Here is an 18722-nt window from a genome sequence, read left to right on the forward strand (position 1 = left end):
AGAGACCCGAGATCTCTCCAGGCCTGTTCCTGAAAGAAAGTGTGCATGTCAGACTAATTCAGAGAGTTGCAGCCCAGAGCTGCCTGCGTCTGTAGGAAATGTTTCTGAGATTACAGTTGCCGGGCTGATGGGTGTAAACACAGTGGCAGATGGCGAGCGACTGCGCAGCAAAAGGGGTACAGTATGGGGAAAAACCTTGGCTTGCTCCTCTCCACACTGAGCTCTTTTGTGGTGTACGCTCTCCACTACAGAGCTGAGAGTCAACATCAAAACTCAGTGTTCGCTATGGACATTTTCTGCCTCTCCAACAGTGAAATTATCTTGTTATTTCTCTATTTTGAAATGATGCGTGGGAGGGAAAAGCCCCTAAATGCTATTTGCATGAGTAATTGTTTATTCCTCCATCTGATTGCTGGAAAAAAGGAAAGCAGAGTTTGTCCTGCACTCTAATTTTGTGAGGCCAGACTGATAAACAACCACAAATTAACATATGTAGAAAGGAAACAACTGGTTGTGACAGCCCGCAGAGTGAAAAGAAACGATTTCTGGCTTAGAACGGATGCATCAATCATGACTTATAGAGCTCATTACACTGTAAAGCATGTCTCCCCAACCATGGTTTTGTTTTGTTAGGAGAACCGCTCTCAGCCCTGAGAAACATAGCCATGAACACTTCCTGAACGTTGCCATGGTTAGTATTGACTGTGTTTAACATATTGAAGTTGCATCTAGGAGACACAAATTGGATGTAATCGAGATCTCATTGGGATTTTTTCTTGCTTTCCTGTGAGCTGCAGGCGCCTCCTTTGTGAGCGAGTTTGTTTGGGTTTTTTATTCCTCCCCTTCTCTGCCGACATGTCACCTATATGGAGATTAATGACTTCCTCGCTGTCCCAGATCCACTCTGCCTCAACGAGAGAGGAGTGGGGCGCAACCAGATGCCCGCAATACCGTAGCAACATGCAGGTCCCACCCGTCGACTAGCAGATTGTACTCAGGGAATCCCCCACAGGATGGACCCAACCCAAACCAACTTACATTGTCTTTCCCTCATACACACACACACACACACACACCTATGACACAGAAATAGGCCACCCGGCTTGCAGCATTCCTCAGACACCTGATCCTGCTGTTTGACACATCAAAGAAGGTTTTCAGGTGATTTAAGTCCTTTGTCCTGTATACTACATAAAAAGAAGACACGCCCACAGCCATGCCAGCTGTACCGTGCTAAATAATAATGTCAGCATGCTGACATGCTCACAGTGGCAATGCTAACGTGCTGGTGTTCAGCAGGTATATGTACCATGTTTGCCATATTATTGTGAGCTTTTCCAAACAACAGTAAAGAAGTAGTACACCTGACTGTGATGGGGATATTATTAGTTTTGCAGGTATTTGGAAATAAAAGTCAGAACTGATGTTGCAGCCCAGTCGCCAGAAGAAAATGCTGGCATTATATCTTTCTGCGAACCATGTTACATTTGCATGATTCATACATATCATATCAACAATTTCAAAGAGGTGTAGTACATGACCTGACATCATCAAGGGGTGTAGGGAGTGGTGGATGGCAGGTCACCTATGCGAGATGCCTGTCAAGCTGCAGACCATTTTTATAGTGATAGGTTGCTGTGATTTTAGTGACATTTTAGCCACTAAATGAGGGTGTTTTGTTGCAACCCTTCGCTGTTTTTCTAGCTGCTCTTTAGGCACCAAACATGGGTGTTTTGTAGTGACCCATCACTGTTTTTCCACCAGCTCTGTAGGCAATATTGTTTTGTATATTATGTTTTGTGACGAGCCATCACTGTGTTTCTAGCGGATTTTCAGGCACCAAACATTGGTGTTTTTTAGAAACCTATCGCTGTCTTTCTAGCTGCTTTTTAGGCCCCAGATGTGTTTGATCTGAAGGGACCTGTCGCTGTTTTTCCAGTAGCGTTAGTGGTATAAAAAGTGGGTGCTTTTTTTTACCAATACATCACAGATTTTCCAGCAGAGACTGTGCGCCCAAAACTGGGTATTTTAAGCAAAAACATGATCATGAACATGATGAACTTTTATCTAATCATGACCAAGTGTTTTTTGTGCCTAAACCTAACATATTAACCATGGCATTGTTAAAGCATAAGTATCAGCTACAAAATAATGTTTTTTTTCTGGCAATTAGGTTGAATGTTGCCACTAGATGAAGTATGATTAATTCTCTGGGGACCATAGATGTCTGCCCATGTTCCACTACAATCCATCTAATGGTTGTTGAGATATTTCAGTTTGGACCAAAGAGATAAATTTGTCAACATCATTTCTGGAGCTGTGTCAGTTAGCCTTCCAAAGTTGTGCAACCGCTGTTTATCTCTCAGAGCACATTTTGGCATTTTGCTCCGTGCTGCCCCCTCAACCAGTCAAATGTCTGAGGTCACGCATGTAATTTCAGAAGTGGGACGCCGTCCATCACTTTGTTCAATCACTTGGTATTTACTGAGAGGACCTGTAAATAAACACAGGTGCACCACGTGTTTGTGAGGCTGCAGCCGAAATGCAATCGTCCCCTGATGAGTGCAATTTCTGCCACCACAAAGGATGAATTGATACAGTGGAGAAAAGTGAGCGTTGAGGACAATGAAAGGACAGTTTTTTACATCCCAGAGTGTGGGAAGTAGTCAGTGCAGACTGGGAGCCTATTTCACCCTCAGCTGGGGTTTTTTGCAAATACAGTAACTGCTTTGTTATGTCTGAAGGGCAGATAGTTTTGTTTAACCAAAGGTGTATTTGACTCACCGGTGATGCCTAGACTCAACAGTGATTAGTGGGCATTCCTATTTCGGGCTCAAATTGTCTCAAAAACAACAGGAAACAGAGGGTGGCTGATAGAAAGCTGTTTCCATGCCACTCTCACATGTCATAATGTCAGTAATAGGTTGATTAGCCCCCAGCTGTTATTTTAAGGGTGGTGGAAAACAGAGGAGTCACCTCTCGCATACAAAAACACGATAGGCAGCGTAAGTGTCTTTAAATCCAACCTGTCTAAACGCACATAGAACTGTTTATTCTGTGTCTTCATTGTTATGTCAAAGCTGTGTAAACCCAATTAAGAGAAAATAATACACTTGTTAAAGTCTGTCCCCTCACAGAGCCAGAGGCAGCACCAGTGTCCAGATGGTGGATGAAATTAATAAATCGACAGACAAATATTTTTGACCTCGAAAATGTGTGACCCCAAATGGATAGAAACCCAAAGCAAAGTCCAAGATAAGGAGATTAGACATAAAAACACATTTGGGTCATCACAAAAAGCTTTCACACTAAAACAGATTGGTTTCCAGATAACATCCAAACAGCGGCAGCTATTGTCAGGGTCGTAGTTACTACCGAGGACACTGAGGTCATGTCCCCGTTTTTTCTGGGAACTTGCCCAAACAGCTGGGGGGTGTTTATGTCCTACAATTAAAAAGGTACATGGTGGGTATTTATTGGCTGATTCCACTAGTTTATGACTCAGACATTTCATTTTGACTATCTTAAGGCCCTTTTTATATGTATTCAGGTACTTTGAAAACAGTTATTTTCCTCTTCGTTTGGCCTCACGTCCACTTGCAAACTTAGTGACCTATAGTTTGCCTCAAGGGATCTAAGCTAAGTTTTTTTTAAGGTAGACTTGTCAAAACTCTAGTTATTGTGTATCTGTGTGACAGAGCATTTGAGACACAATGATACAATGATATAAAATCTTCAATTCGTGCATGCATGAGCATGTGGAACAACAACAGCAGACTACTGCTTTGATATTTTGTTAGCAGTGCCTGATCTAATGACTGTACACTTAGTAGGGGTGTAGATCACCTGTTCCATCACGATATGATATTATATCACTTCTTTGGACATTGAAATGATATTTACTGATGCCACAACGTCTGCCACGATATGAATTCGATAAGATCAATTCAGGGACCTGTGATCGATATGAGATGATATCTGTATATGTCCTTATTGTCTCTTTTCTTGCTGTTTGCCATTGTCTGCCTGGTGCTAGGCTGCTAGCACTGAATGTTTAGGAAGGAGTTGTGCTTGAATGCAAATGGTGTAAAAGACATGGGATTTTCAAAATAACATGATAATATGTATCAGTGTTTCCACTTTGCATTGGTAATATTGGATAGTTGATCATTGAATCAATAAAGATTGATGTATCGTTACACTCCTAAAAGTCAGTAGCCTACTGCTGTACCACTTTATGGACGAACTGAGGCGTTTGCTGCGCCCAGCGTACCTTAGCATCCACTGTTTAAAGTCCACTAGAAACCGTTTTGGATCGGGACCAGTCGAACTGGATGATGAGTCAGTTTTGAGAGTGATTGTTGTCGATGGCAAATGGTAGGAAAACTTAGACATATCCAGAGCATCACTGTCTTTGAGTAAACTCCTTATATCGAAGGGGAATCAAAGGTGATGAGATCTCTGGTTAGTGTTTGGAAAAAGGTGACCTTTTAACTTTATTATCTTTGCAATGAGGGGAGGCTGCTTTTGCGTTTTACTGTGTATGTGAATATTCTGTAAAAGGAAAGTATGTGTTTTTTAAAATATCTGTATAGGTGTAGACAGGGCCTAAAGCACAAAGGGATTCACTCATCAGTACCAGAATTTGATTCCTGGCTACACAGAGACATTTTGAAACCACATTTAGGACTTAACATGTGGACATAAAAGTTTTCAGAGCGTATGATCGCAGAGAAGAATAAACAAACATGAAAGATCCAAATATTTAAAACATGATTCTTTTCTTTTGATGCATCTGGTTAGATTATTTTAAGAGCAGGTGCATTGGGTCAGAGGGACGCATAACCTAAGATCCTGTCTACAGCCTTGACACCACTCAGCGGAAATCTCTGATAAGAAATCTTAGCAATTTAGGGTGGGGGGCATAATTCAGAAAGACACCAGAACAAAAACAACAAATTTTTAGTTGCCTAAGAAAAATCTCATATCCTTTAGTATGTAAGCATAGCTACAAAAAACACGGGAAAAGACCTTTTTGGCTTGTGTTGAATGATAGAGCGACTTTTCTATATTTCAAACACAGCAAGTCAATAAAAAAGGATAAGCTGAATTTCACAAAGCCAAAGTAGAGCACAGACAAAGCTCTGTGTCTGCAGTGTCGGTTATTAAATGTCAGGTAATAACTGAAAAACACACCTCAGGAAATTCCCCACCTGACAGGCATTCAAATGATTATATAAATCAACATCAGTGTCTTATCTGTCTGTACTGAAGATCAAAACATCCCAGGTAGAAACTGACAAGTTCGCATGTTTCTGTATTAAATTGATTCAGTTTGAGCCAAAATAATTTTCCCTCAGTGCTGAGAGCAGAAATCCCCCAAAATGACCCAAAGTGGAAACATACGCTTTCAAATAATCCTGAATAATCCTTTGGATTAAAGACTGTACTCTCTGTCTCTCCAGTGGATGCAGAGCAGCAGAGACACTGTCATTTCCACCCAGCTGGAAAACACAGACTATGATGACCTACATTATCGCACAGTGGGCACGGGCTCCAGAGACCCCGAGCAGGCATCTCAGCAGCCCAGCCTGCGCCGGCTTCGAGGCACAGGTCTGAAAAAGCAGACAAAAGAGCTCCAACCTAGATGCACAGCGAACTGTGTGTTAAACACAGCGGCTGCAGATTATGTGATTATGTGTTCCTGGAGGGGCCCTCCCTCTGTTGCCTGCCTTTGATATGTGGCACAACCTGCCACCTCCGGGGGCAAGGCAGACTCAAGGGGAATGTTAAATGGTCCTTCCCTTTGAGATGAAATGTTCGATATGAATCATTGATGACACCCCCCAAAATTTTTGATACCCTCCGGCTAAGATAACCAGGCAGCACAAATGTTATGCTCTCATTAAGAGCAATTCTGCTAATTAGAGGCTAATTCGTGGCAGATTGGTTTAATAGCTGTCGAGGAGCACAGAAGAGGAGGCTGCAGAAAAGGAGAATTGCTACAAAAATGGATATGATAAGAAAAACTTCTCAATGAATGTGAAGTGTGTAGTAGAGGTGGAGGAAAAATCAGTACAGCATAGTATTGCGATATTTTTTGCGTGGCAATATCGCATAGATAAAGACAGAAAGTACCATTTAAAAAAAAAAAATATATATATATATATATATATGATTAATATTACAAATAGATAGAAGAAAAACTTATTTTTCTACGTTTTCAAAATTACGATAACGCTGTAAAAAATTAAACCTGTATTGTAATAACTGTCATTATCCATCTTTATTTATTTAGAATTACATATAGATTGTTTGCTACTCTGATGTACCACTGGGTGACACACCCATTCATGTAATTTGTCATTTAAAAAAAAAGAAAAGAATGTCATCAATACATGAGCTCTGTAATAAGTCATGAACTAATACAGTGACAAAAAAAAATTAAAGTTTGGGAGCATTTGGGAGCCTACTAGAATAATAAAATCAATTGTTTTTTCAGTCCACTAGATACATTTTGCTGCAATGAAAATAATTGAATAACTGAGATGAACAGACTAAGAATTTTATCATAACAGATAAAACATATGTTGACAAATTTTTCCTTTTGGGACAATTACGGATGAAAAAAGGAAATAAATTGAAATATATGTTATTGCGATGATTGGCACATCGCATCACATTTAAAATTGCAATATTATTGTATCGTGACTTAATTATACTGTATCTTGGGACCTTTCATAACTGAATCACTTTTTACCTTTTACTAGTTATTTTAGTGTTTTATTCACATTTTATTAAGCTCCACTCAGGGAGTGCAGAATGTAATTGTACACCTGTACAATGACAATAAGGTACTGTGATTCTGATTTCTATGATGATTCCCACCCCTAGTGTGTAGGCAGGTAGAGAAGGAGGGTAGATGCCTCTCTTCATTACTACCTGAAGTTTATGTGTCACATAGATGTGCAGAAAATGGCCCTGATGGCGAGGCCCTGTCCAGCCGTGCCCAGAGGCCATAACACATTAATTCAATAGTTTTCTGCTTGCTGACATGTGTCTGGCCTCCTCCCTGCTGCTACAACCATGACCCAACACATCACATCACAGCAGCACAGGACCACTTTGCGGCATGAAGCTTTCTTTACAAGTAAATGTTGAAACTGTCATAAAGCTTTTTCTATCATAATGCGTTAATTACTGTTTTTCGAGGCTTTTATTGCCACTAGAGCATATTAGGCTCTCCCATCTGCTCTATGACAGCTGCGTGACAGCCACTGGCTCGCTTGTGATAGGGCGGGATTTATATAGAGCGTCGGGAGGTGTGACAGAGCAGGTGGTCTGATTGGTTGAATAAGTTTAACAGCCACCGTGAACATCCAATCAGAGCAGCCCATGAATGACGCCGTCCATGTCTAGCGCTGTCGTGCGTAATAGGCACATCTAGAGAAATGGATTTATATTAATCGGCTACAGCTGTGGTTTTCTATTAAGTCATATCAGAATGCACATTTTGATCTCAGTTAAATATTTACACACGAGGTTAATTTATTAATTACAACCTTATCAACCAGAGCAAATGAGGACTTTTGCGCCCCCGTGGCACACAACTGCAAAGCGCTCAACTACACGGAATCAGACCTACCCATCCCCCGTTATCTTGTATCCAGCTGTTCAGAGGTCCATTTAAATACTCCGTCATCCACTCCGCGATGTTGTCCACCTGCGCTGTCATCTCTTCCTTGCCGGCGCACTCCACGCACACCGTGCCCCCGAACTCGAAGAAAGCGATAATCCGGCCCCAGTTCACCCCGTCCCGGAACAGTTCGTCTATCACCTCGGCGAATCTCCTTTGCGCCGTGGTGGAGGTGAGATACAGCTGCCGCGACATCTCCGTGAAGTCCGGCTGGTACAGTCTCTCAAGTTCGTCTCCAGCCTCGCGGAGGACTCTGTGGATGGCGGCGGCGCTCGGGTCGGACTGCGCGAGCCGCTTGCAGAGGTGGGGGATGCTGTCGCTCTCAGGCCCGGTGCTGGCTTCACGGCACCGGCGCACCAAAGTCGGTGGAGGGACAACTATCGACCCATTATTAGCAGCATCTTCATCCCGGACATCATCGAATCCAAACACGTAGCCCCGTTTGGAGAGTTTATGGCAGATATACTTTTCCACAATGTTGCGATTACACTCGTTCGCCATTCCGGTTAAATTTGGCACTGACTGTATAAACAGAGGTTGCCCTAAATTAAATACATTATGAACGAATTTGTGCACTCTTCAGTGCAGAGCACAGGGTGATCCAAAACTCGATTGTGTCCGAATACAAGCAGTGCAACGAGTAATCCCACACAGGACGCAAATGCTTCGCGAGTTGCAGAAAATCCCCTAAAAGCTGCGCAGAAAAACGTTTTAAAAGTGAAAAAATACTGAGTCCGTGTCAGCAGCAGTCTTCATTTCTCGAATCCTTTGAGGGACGTTGGCGACCTTCTCTTTGCATTGAAATCCAATATGCGGAAGAGGTTGGAGTAGTGTTGATCTATTCCTGTGCACATCACCCAGACGCGCGGATAAAAGCATGAATGAAGGCTGAAGTTGCACGCGCCTGAAGGGGCTTCAAACGCCGCCAACTATTTTAGCAGCGTTTACGCACAACCAGGCGCGGGACTGTGAGCCAGACAAGGTCGGACTGAGTCCTCTTCCACGATTGCTCCTCATATCCTCCTCAGCAGCTCCCTGCCCACCGCCAGTGCTGCTGGTGAGGTATTCCTGACGTCAGCTACGCAAAGTAATTCCTTTGGCTGCGCTCGGAGACTCCAAGTGCACATGAAGAACTGCACTAAAAATCATTAATGGCCCCTATTCTCGTGATTGCATGTTTTAAAACAGCAATTTTATGACTGGAATCCGCACAAACTTCACTCAGAATAACATAAAAACAACCTCAAGTTAGTTGCTCACAAAAACGTGCAAGAAAAGCTCTTAGAGGATCCTGGTTAATTCATGAGGAGCATGCCCTTCTGTTGTGGGGCTGCTTTGATGTGGTCCAGCCACCCCCTTGTGGATGGAGATCCAACCTGGCAGTACAAAATTCATGTACCTGTGTGCAACTTCCCTGTGTTTCTTTGATTCCCTATCTGGTCTCCTCCATCTGTCCTGTGTCTTCTCTGATGGGACAAACAAAACATCTAAAATCTTGTTTTCTGCTCTGGAAAGTTTCCTCATGGAAGATTGAAATCTGATCTCAAACAGAACTCCTACATTCCCAAAGCTCTCTCCAGACTTTCCCAATATCAAACTCCCGAAGGACCAAAGTCACTGCTACTGAATTGAGGCTTAAGTCGCAAAAAGGTAGCATGTGGCCGTGACAAAACATAGAATCAAGAAAAAAAATTAAAATCAGAGAAGATGATACACAAATGTCCAAGGGTGTCAGTTTCATTTTACACATAACATTTGTTCATTTTCAGCATTCTGGTGAATAATTATGCAATAACATATAGTGGAAATTAGCTGTAGGCAATATGGCCATAAAATATCTCAATAGTTCAGAGGTTTTTGAAACCATGATATTCTTGATAATATGACAAAACACTGTAAATATTTAATGCCTGTTAGGTGGGGAATTCCCTGAGATGTGTTTTTCAGTTATTATAGATTAATATTTTAAAAATTAATATTAGCATAAATGTTAGTTTGCCCTTAAATATTCAATAAAAACTAATTAATAAAAACTGATCCGCTTTTTATTTTGTAAAAAACAGAAACCCAGAGTGAGGTTCAGATTGTGTGTAAAATATTAACAGAATCAACCACATATTACACCTCTGCAGTTGCCAACTACAAATAAATACCATTGAATCTATTCATAGTACACATATAAATTAAATCATCAGGCGATTTTACTTTTAACCATCCTTACAAAGTTACTACATATCCTAACTTATTATCTTTAGCCTGCTTTTACAAAACCCTTCAAAAATAGAATTTTTTTTCCAACAGCAGGCTTACATTAAAACAGGCTTATGACAAAATGACTAGGCAGCGCTGATTCCCATAACCATACTCTCCTGTCTGCCTGCACAAGGCGAGAGAGGAGAGGGAGACGTGCTGTGTTGTTGCCAGAGGACCCACTAACTGAGTTTACTCTGAGCCGCAAGTCACTAAAAGGGTCTGAAAGGTCCGGAGCTGCTCATAAAACATTTAGTCAGATGCCTAGGCCTAACGTCACTGATTACACATGACTGAAGTCGCTTCCCTTTTTGGAACTGGACTCCATAGAGGAGCTGGTAGCAATTTCACCTCAGTCATGTTTGTTATTGTTGCACGCAACAGTCTGATGTCATTATGTCAACAAGCCAAATTACTGCCATTATCATGATATTTGTTTTTAAAAATCACATTCAGTATTATAGTGGTGTTATTGTGATTGACATGATATGGCACACCACCAGGGAGCAAAAATGCACTTTTTAAAAATTGAGGGGGAAATCTCCCCTGCTTCCCCCCCAAAAATCTGCACCTATGCAAACATCCATCAACACTGATAACCTAAAGGATGCAGGCAAGGAATTCGATTTGTTTTTTCTTCACAGGTATTTATTGAGTTTATTATGTAAGAAAATAAGACAAAGAAACGTTCCACTTCTCACATTTTCTTTCAATGGCACACAAGGTGAAGGTGTTAAGTTTTTTGGCAGAAAAAAAGTCTAAAGCAAGAAACAAGAATGAAACAAAAGAGTGAATTATGACTTTCATGTTCAATACCTAAAAACGCAGATTAATTATCCGATGATGACACCATTAAATAAGGGGAAACTAGCCTGGCCGTTACAGAATTTAAATCTCGACTGTATGTTCAAACATATTGTAAGCATAGGCTTAATTTGCATAGCTTAAAAGGGTAAAACAAAACTGCTTTTATATGGGCTACATGTTCTATCAACCATGTGTTGCTACCTCAAGGTAAAAGAGAACTTTGAAAGCAATAAATGTACAATAATGAAAAGCTCTTGAGTGCAGGACAGTATGCCTTTAACCAATTTCAAATGAGAACATCATCAAACGTGAGTCATCCATTCTCACTTTCATAACTTGGATTTCTTTAAGGCTGGTTTTTTCATACAAAGACTGGAAATCGACAAAATACACAAATAAAACAGTTGGCATTTTACACTGAAAATTATTAAAGATTAAGCACTAAATTAACTGGTAAACCACACGTGGGTATAAGCCACATTTCTCTGTGGACAGGTCCATTCTTTTAGCATTAGCTTCATCAGTAGTCATGTCTTAAGGCTTAGAATGGGTCCCCACACTGCTCCACAGATTTAACTAACTAAGATCAACGGAGCAGCAACATCGAAAAAAATCTCAAATAAATGCATTGCATCTACAGAAATTGTCTTAACACATTTTGGCATTCAAATATTGGTGTATTTAAAAAAAAATATGCTCTGATTTGTACGCTTTGTATTGAAGTACATTCTCCCCGTTTGTGATGGACCAAAGGAAGACTTGCAAGAGTCGACACTGTACTTTTTTCCTCCTATAAGCGAAACATGTGGAAAACACGTGGTAAATACAAGGAGGGAATCGATATTGTCATTTAGGGAACTGCAGTGTCCCAACTGTGCACGACAGGGTGACAGCAGGTCAAAATCAGAGGGACAAAGATCACACTACCACTCTAGTCCCTCTATTATTTTGGCCTTTATGTAAAACAAATCTCTAGCGCCCTCACTAGACCTACAGGGACATGACTCGAACCAGCGAGTCTTGCCCTGCCCTGACTTAAACCGCCCCAACAAATGATGGATCCCACTTGGATCTCAACTGGCTGGGGTGGCTGAATATGTGCACCGACACATAAAACTGCATGTATAAGCGATACGCTTCCTTTCACACATTTAATGAAAAAAAAAAGTGTATTGATCTTGGTCATATTCACAGGTGAAAAGTGAAACTACCTGTGCTGCTCTTCCCCCCCCTCCCTCCATCTTTTGATTTAATGGCTTAAACCCATAGTACCTGCGTTCCTTTCTCAATGAAAAAAAAGGGATGCTGAGAAATAATTTGGTGTGTTTATTCCCGAGACGCTAAAATCTAATGGCTTTTCTCTCCCCAGGGGTTTGGCTCAGTCACAGCAAACACAAAATACACACATCATCCAGGCACACCGTTCACCCGAAAATATTTCCCCAAACACTGTCAATAATGTCTCAATATTATTATTTTCTGGAAATTATGTTTTTGCATTAGTAAATTTTAAAAAACAACATCACACATGCTCCCTCTCTCTCTCTCTGATATCACTGATACTCTTGTCTCACATCCACACTTTGTTCACACAGAGCACAAAACAAAACAAACAATACACTGAGGGTCACAAACACAGAGGTTATTCAGTCAAAAGGGAAGGTGCTTTGCCTGCAAAGACTTGTGGTATGAAAAGGAGGAGAAGGAAGGATCTTATTGGATGAAAACAGTGAAATTCCTACAAGGTGGACCTACTTTTGAAACAAAATGACTGCTGAGAGTTACCATTCTGGTTTTCACTATAGCCCCTGGTGGGAGGGAATATCAAAGCCATATTTGGCACAACCGGTCAGACAAGCTATCCGTCACTTTTCCTGTTTGTGTGGGGAAAAAAACAGCTCTGTGCAAGCAGAGGTAAGGAGAACTGATATCTAGTCTGTGGTTCACATAGCCTACCTACTTTAAAGCCAGGCTGTGGGATGTTTAGTCTGCCCTCATTCCCTTGAAGTAAGGCTGCTCCCCAAAAAAGAAGCAGGTGGACACATGAAACTGAAAAGTCACTGGAGTGCTCTGAGGGGATAGAAAAATCAACATGACTGTGAAATCTATGGAGGAGTTACATAACTGGATAAGCGAAGAGTAAACATCTGCCGCTTCCTTTCATCCCATCTGTTGATATCAGAAATGCGCTCAAAGCTTGGCCTTTTCCCCACCTATGGTTGTGCACTTGTACAGCTGGACGAAGGGAAGGGAGGGGAGGGGATGGGGGTGTGTTGGGGAGGATGAGAATGGGCATCGGGCTGTGACAAAGGTAAGGCTGCTGTTACTCCCTCTTATCGGCTGCTTTCGACTGCTCCCTCTGAATCATGCAGCGGCGCACAATGCTGTCAAAACTCCCCAGGTAGAAGAGGGCGATGGTCCGAAATAATCCCATGGTAACAATCTGTTCACAAGATAAATTGAGGTTAGAGTTGCATATTGTCAACAACAGCATGGAGCAGCACGACTCCAGCCAATGTGACAGCGTTGTGGACAAGGCTTCACCTGCTGAAGGCCTTCTGTGATGGAGGTCACAGGTGACATTCCACAGGTGAGAGCTGAGAGCATGTACCCGTCAGGTCCAACAGAGCTGTTGAAGTTTCCTTGCTACAAGAGCAAAGAAAATAATAGACAGGTAGATTTTTAAAAGACTACTAATCCACTTAATGTTTAAAACAAGAGGGTGTGTCAGTAGCAGGTGAGACGAACATCTTACCACTGCATCCCGAACAATGATTTTGGCCACCTGTTCTGGTTGGCAAACTCCGGAGGTTTCAGAGATTAATTTGGTCTCTAGAGGCTATTGGGAGGAAAGAAGAAAGGATGCTTTTGAATAGAGGTTAATTGTGAAAATCTGTTCCTAGTTGTTGTTAAAGAGATGTTTACCTTTGTCTTGTTTTCCTCAGCCAGTCCTGGAGTGTCAGTGTCAGGGGGGTAGGCCACAGTCACATAGATATTGTATGGCTTTATCTGGAGTAGAAGAACAGCAACACCTGCTGAGCATTATGTCCTACTGTTTCACCGTGATGATAGTTGACAACAAATAATTTTTTAGACAAATTAGACCTGGGGTTGGCAGTTTATTTTTTTCATTTAAGTGGACTATGAGAAAGCTAGACTTCTGCACCTCCTCTTGGATCGGTTTTCAGGTCTTAAAAAAAATTAGGTTGTTATGGGAGACTTCAGCCAATCACATGTCATTGCAGGGAGAGGCTGTTCCTCTTTGCTAATCTGTGCAAGATGATATTCAAGTATTAAGAGTACAGAAAACTCACCTCCATCTGTAGAGACTCTGCTAAGCCACGCAGGGCAAACTTGGACGGGGAGTAGGCAGTGTACCCAAACAGTCCGATCTGGCCTGCCTGTGAGGACACGAACATGATTCGGCCCATTCTTCGCTCCTTCATGGTGGTTATGACAGCCCGTGTCGGGTAAACGCTGCCCAGGTAGTTCACTTCCATCAGTTTCTGTTTGGTAACAAGGCCAAAGGTTACACTTATTATAACAAGGTTGTCCACAGTGTAGCACTGCATAAATGTAGCAACATTTTCTATAACCTGAGTACTGTGGAAGAAATTCTCTAATATATTCACTGCAATTTGCAAAAATTATCATCTAGGAATTTAAGCCCCTTAATCTTTTCTGACAGTAACTAAATCCTCTTCAGAGCCACACAGCAAACCCCCCATTTACCTATCTGTTTAATCTTGAATGTACAAAACATATTTTCAGACAAATTTTGATGTCTTAGTGCAAATCTACCATGTTGGTTGAGATTAAATATATGTGCTTTTGTAAAGTAAGCCATAAAATCACATTAGTCTTGACCGCTAGAGGGTAATATTTTATGAATATAAATAAAACTTTAAGTATTGCACCTCATATCTTCATAAAGTTTGGAGTGTTAAGTATTATTTCAATAATTTTGAAACAAATTACCCTACTTAAATAAACGTGTTAACCTCATAAAACTATAGATATAAAAATTTATTCTGACACATTTTAATCAATCAGATGCGAATATACTGAGAATAGTTTTTTTAATTAAAACTTTTAGAACTTTTTGGAGCAGCTTATTCGCTTCTGCACATAAATAAGATCATAGTGGTGTCTTGGCTACAGTCCGAGCAACCTACTTTAAAACGGTCCACTTCCACATCCTCGAACTTTCCAGAAACGGATGATCCAGCACAGTTCACTAACATGTCAACAGGCCCCAATTTCTCTTGAGCCTGCATGACAGGAAAAAGCCACTTCAGTACTTCAGCAATGAATTATTTAAAGAGTCTGAGATGTTCCACTGTTGCTAAGAGGGTACCATTACCTGTTTTATCACACTTTCCACCTGGCTGTAATCACTGGAAACATCCACAGATATGCAGAGCACCACCTGAGTAAGAAAAGCATGATCTTATGCAATGTAATGCAAAATGGCATCAGCTGTTATGTACTATATGAACACGTATACAGGCATAATAATAGCTTGGAGTTACACCTTTCATTGAAATAGATGCTGCACCCATACCTGTTTGTCATTGATGGCAAATTTCTCCACCTCCTTCTTCGCTTGAAGCAATTTAGCCTGAGGGAAAAGCGCATATATTTTTCTGTTCTTAGGAACTTAGGAGTCATCAAATTTCACAAATAAAAACATGTCAAATCTTGAAAGTTCACATGCAGGGGAGTTAGTTAACACAAAATAAAGAAAATTTAGCATATACGTATGTGGAGCACATCCTTAATCTGATGTGGAACAAGTTAACCTTTAGAATAGGTTTTACTGTGTTTGACATCAAATGAGTTGGCTATAACAACAAACAGGTTGTGGCTAGGCTAGAAAGAAATGAATGATTGGTTAATAATGATAATAATAGTAATAATAATAATAACAATAAAATTGTATTTATATAGCACCTTTCATACATGGAATGCAGCTCAAAGTGCTTCACAGAGATAGAACAGATGTATGAAGGCATAAAAAACAGCAATAAAGTATACAGATGATGAGAAGGGTAAGGTAACCCATAAAAAATAAAATAATAATAATAATAAACACAGACATACAAAAAACACAAAAATATAATAAAATAAACAAACACACAAATAATAATAATAAAAAATTAAAATATCAGAAAATGACCAATGAATCGACAACACCTTACAACAGAAAAGAGCAATGGTGTAAATGGGTAAACTAGTCTAATAAGGTTTACGAATTAAGGGAAGGCTAGAGTAAAGAATGTGTGTTTTGAGCCTTTTCTTAAATATGCTCACAGAGACTAATATGCAGTGGAATTGTGTTCCATTGTTTGGAGCATAGGCACTAAAAGCTGCTTCTGCCACTTTTTGAGTTTTGGGGACTATTAGTAGTCCAGAGTCTGATCGAAGAGCACGATTAGGGGTGTAACATGATAGACAGTCTGCTATGTATGAAGGTGACACATTGTTGAGAGCTTTAAAAACCATTAGGAATACTTTGAAATCACCCCTATATGATATAGGCAGCCAGTGAAGAGATGTGACTATAGAAGTAATGTTTTTTTTCTGAAACCAGACTGATAGGTCTCATAGATGTTATTTCCACAGAGAAATTGGCTGACCTGTGTAAAGACTGCTTGTTCTAGGATTTTACTCAGAAAAGGCAGATTTGAAATTTGTCTAAAATGTCCTAAGTCAGTGGGGTCCAGGTTATGTTTCTTCAGTAATGGTCTAACAGTAGCTGTTTTAAGAGGGTCAGGAAAGGTGCCTGTTTGAAGTGATAGGTTCAGTATTTCCAGTGTGCTGGTGGCAGTCTAATGCTTCTGTGAAAAATGCAGCAGGTATAGGGTCTAACGAGCATGCAGTTGATTTTAGCTGAATAACAATTTTCTTCAGTTCTGCCTCATTTAACATGTTGAAGTTTTCCATTTTAGTCTTTTTGTGGCATGAATAGTCTACAGTTTTTGGTTGAATATGGTTTTGTGCTGACCTCATCCCGCGCCACCAGAGTGATGAATGCTCCTTGCCTGTAGCACTCAATTGCAATGCATTTCCCAATCCCGCTTGAGCCTCCTGTCACCTGAGAATTCAAAGGGGAAAAAAATCATTAATCAAAGGTCAAATATAGGGTAAATGATCTGCAACTCACAGGCTGGGGTGCAGGTAAACTGGAAATGCAATGCAAATGCCTATTGTAAACAATGGCAAAAAGTAGCAAAGTACATTCACTCAAGTACTTTTTCTCTACTACATCTGTCTGCGAGCTTTAGTTACTTTAAGTTTATTTTTTTTCATCCCCTTCATGTCCATTAAAACCCATGCATCTCCAGTTTGTTGTTGTTGACTTTGGTAAACTGACGGATGAAGAGTTCCTGTATGTGTTGACAAAATTCTGCTCCTTATTAAACTACATAAACTTTTTTAAAACCCTCTCGACGGAGAACGCATTGTATAAAGCTGAGGCAGGGCTGTTTTTCTGAGCTTAAGACAAGCTGTCTTTTTCATATATATTATCACAATACTCAGCATATAGCAAAACGTTTAAGATCGCATTTATTGCGACTAAAGTATCACGATAATAACTTGGGTCCTCTGGTGAGTCCATCCTCTATTATGTACATAACAGTGAAGTTGACCAACAAGTTAAGTTAAACTGGAACCTATCAACAATTGTTTCAACAAAACTAAATACTTTAACCGTTATGGAGGTAAGCAATATTGCTAGGATAGAGTGCATTAGTTGTATTTATAATAAATGTATTTAGTTATTCTATATTAACAATATATACTGACAGCTACAGATAATTAAGTACGGAGGCTAGCATTAGTAACCGTTAGCATACCTGTAACTTTAACTTATGTGGGCGTGTTTCCATAACTGACAGTTGACTATCGTTATAAATTCTGCATTAAAAAAATATATTTTTTCAGCAAAAATGTTATGTCCGGTTCTTCGTTATATGTTAGTGTTAATAGGCATAATGTTACACACTTTAAAATGTAAACTCGGCGAGCTCTGAAGGCTAGCTGTAAAGCTAACGTTACAGTAATGTTGATGACTGGACGTTAGCTACCGTTAACAGCCTAACTAATAGTTAGCACTCCGGTGCACTTACCACGACGTGGGCCCCGTTCAATTTCAGGGGTTTGGGACTAATAAGAGGCGATATCATGTATAACAGCAACACAAAGGCAACGATGAAGGCTGCAACTACAAGAAGCATGATAAATGGCAGAAGGAGCCACCAGGAATTGATGAAAAGCCAATCCGTGATCGTTGAGCTCAACGCTTCTTCAGAGGACATGGGTGAAACCTGGCAATCGTTAGCTTGTTTGCTAACTAGCAGGCCAGCTTCTGGGGTCCGATAACAGAGCTACGAGGCAGGCGGCGGCCCTAAAAGGGGGAGGCGAAACGCAGAACTTGGAGGAGGAGTTGTTCGGGGGTTTGGCAGCGAGTCAAAGCTTTGTAACGACCAGGTTTAAGTACCGCGGTGGACCTTGGCTCCCCGTGACAAAGCGCAGTCTGCATAAACCAAAACAAATCGAACTGTGCACTGTAAACGGACGCTCAACGGGCGTATTTGGTAGTTGTAGTTCTGAAGCCGACAGTGTTTTTGTGGAGTCCTTTGGAATCCGAACGCTTCTCGAGTGTGCATTGACAACAAGTCCCACAATGCAATGCCCCGCTTCCTCATCCGTCGTATCCGTTCAGTTAGCCGTCACGCCCACCCAGACCATGGATGTATTGTATGTTGATTGATATGTCTATTTACAATTTTCAATAAAGAGTTAAATAGAAGAAGAAAAAACACACTCTCCTAAATGTATTCACCAGTTAAAAACTGCATCTGACTGTAAAATATTTAATATTTTTATTTCAACTATTTGAAAAAATAGGACTGTCAAATGTGTCAAAGTTTTAAAATTGTGATTAATCACAGAATTTCAATAA

The 18722-nt window shown here is 40.7% G+C and overlaps 2 protein-coding genes across 2 annotated transcripts in view; both read right to left on the reverse strand.

Moving 5' to 3' along the window:
* Window positions 1–8763, reverse strand: part of bcl2b (BCL2 apoptosis regulator b) — a 37800-nt gene extending 29037 nt beyond the window's left edge. Inside the window, exon 1 of the mRNA XM_042497777.2 lies at window positions 7646–8763. Coding sequence (XP_042353711.1) covers window positions 7646–8197 — 552 coding nt within the window. The 5' untranslated portion in view covers window positions 8198–8763. The remainder of the gene's footprint in view (window positions 1–7645) is intronic.
* Window positions 8764–10572: 1809 nt separating this feature from the next.
* Window positions 10573–18421, reverse strand: kdsr (3-ketodihydrosphingosine reductase). The gene is made up of 10 exons (XM_042498193.2): window positions 17887–18421; window positions 16761–16850; window positions 15318–15374; window positions 15117–15182; window positions 14929–15024; window positions 14068–14259; window positions 13679–13762; window positions 13509–13592; window positions 13298–13399; window positions 10573–13196 (listed from the first exon to the last, which is right to left on the reverse strand). Exons 1-10 carry the CDS (start codon window positions 18073–18075, stop codon window positions 13077–13079), a joined length of 1080 nt encoding a protein of 359 aa, XP_042354127.1. The 5' UTR covers window positions 18076–18421; the 3' UTR covers window positions 10573–13076.
* Window positions 18422–18722: the final 301 nt, after the last annotated feature.

Source organism: Plectropomus leopardus, chromosome 12 (genome assembly GCF_026936395.1).
Source record: "Plectropomus leopardus strain MGB_pleo_1.0 chromosome 12, ASM2693639v1, whole genome shotgun sequence".
Classification (NCBI taxonomy): Eukaryota; Metazoa; Chordata; class Actinopteri; order Perciformes; family Serranidae; genus Plectropomus; species Plectropomus leopardus.

What these genes read in the sequence shown, in the direction of transcription:
- kdsr (XM_042498193.2), bottom strand. Translation starts at nt 18,075, where the DNA reads ATGTCCTCTGAAGAAGCGTTGAGCTCAACGATCACGGATTGGCTTTTC. An exon ending in TGGAAGTGGACCGTTTTAAA is followed by an intron (nt 14,260 to 14,928) that starts GTAGGTTGCTCG and finishes GTTACCAAACAG; the next exon opens with AAACTGATGGAAGTGAACTA. An exon ending in TCACAGAAGGCCTTCAGCAG is followed by an intron (nt 13,197 to 13,297) that starts GTGAAGCCTTGT and finishes TCTTGTGAACAG; the next exon opens with ATTGTTACCATGGGATTATT.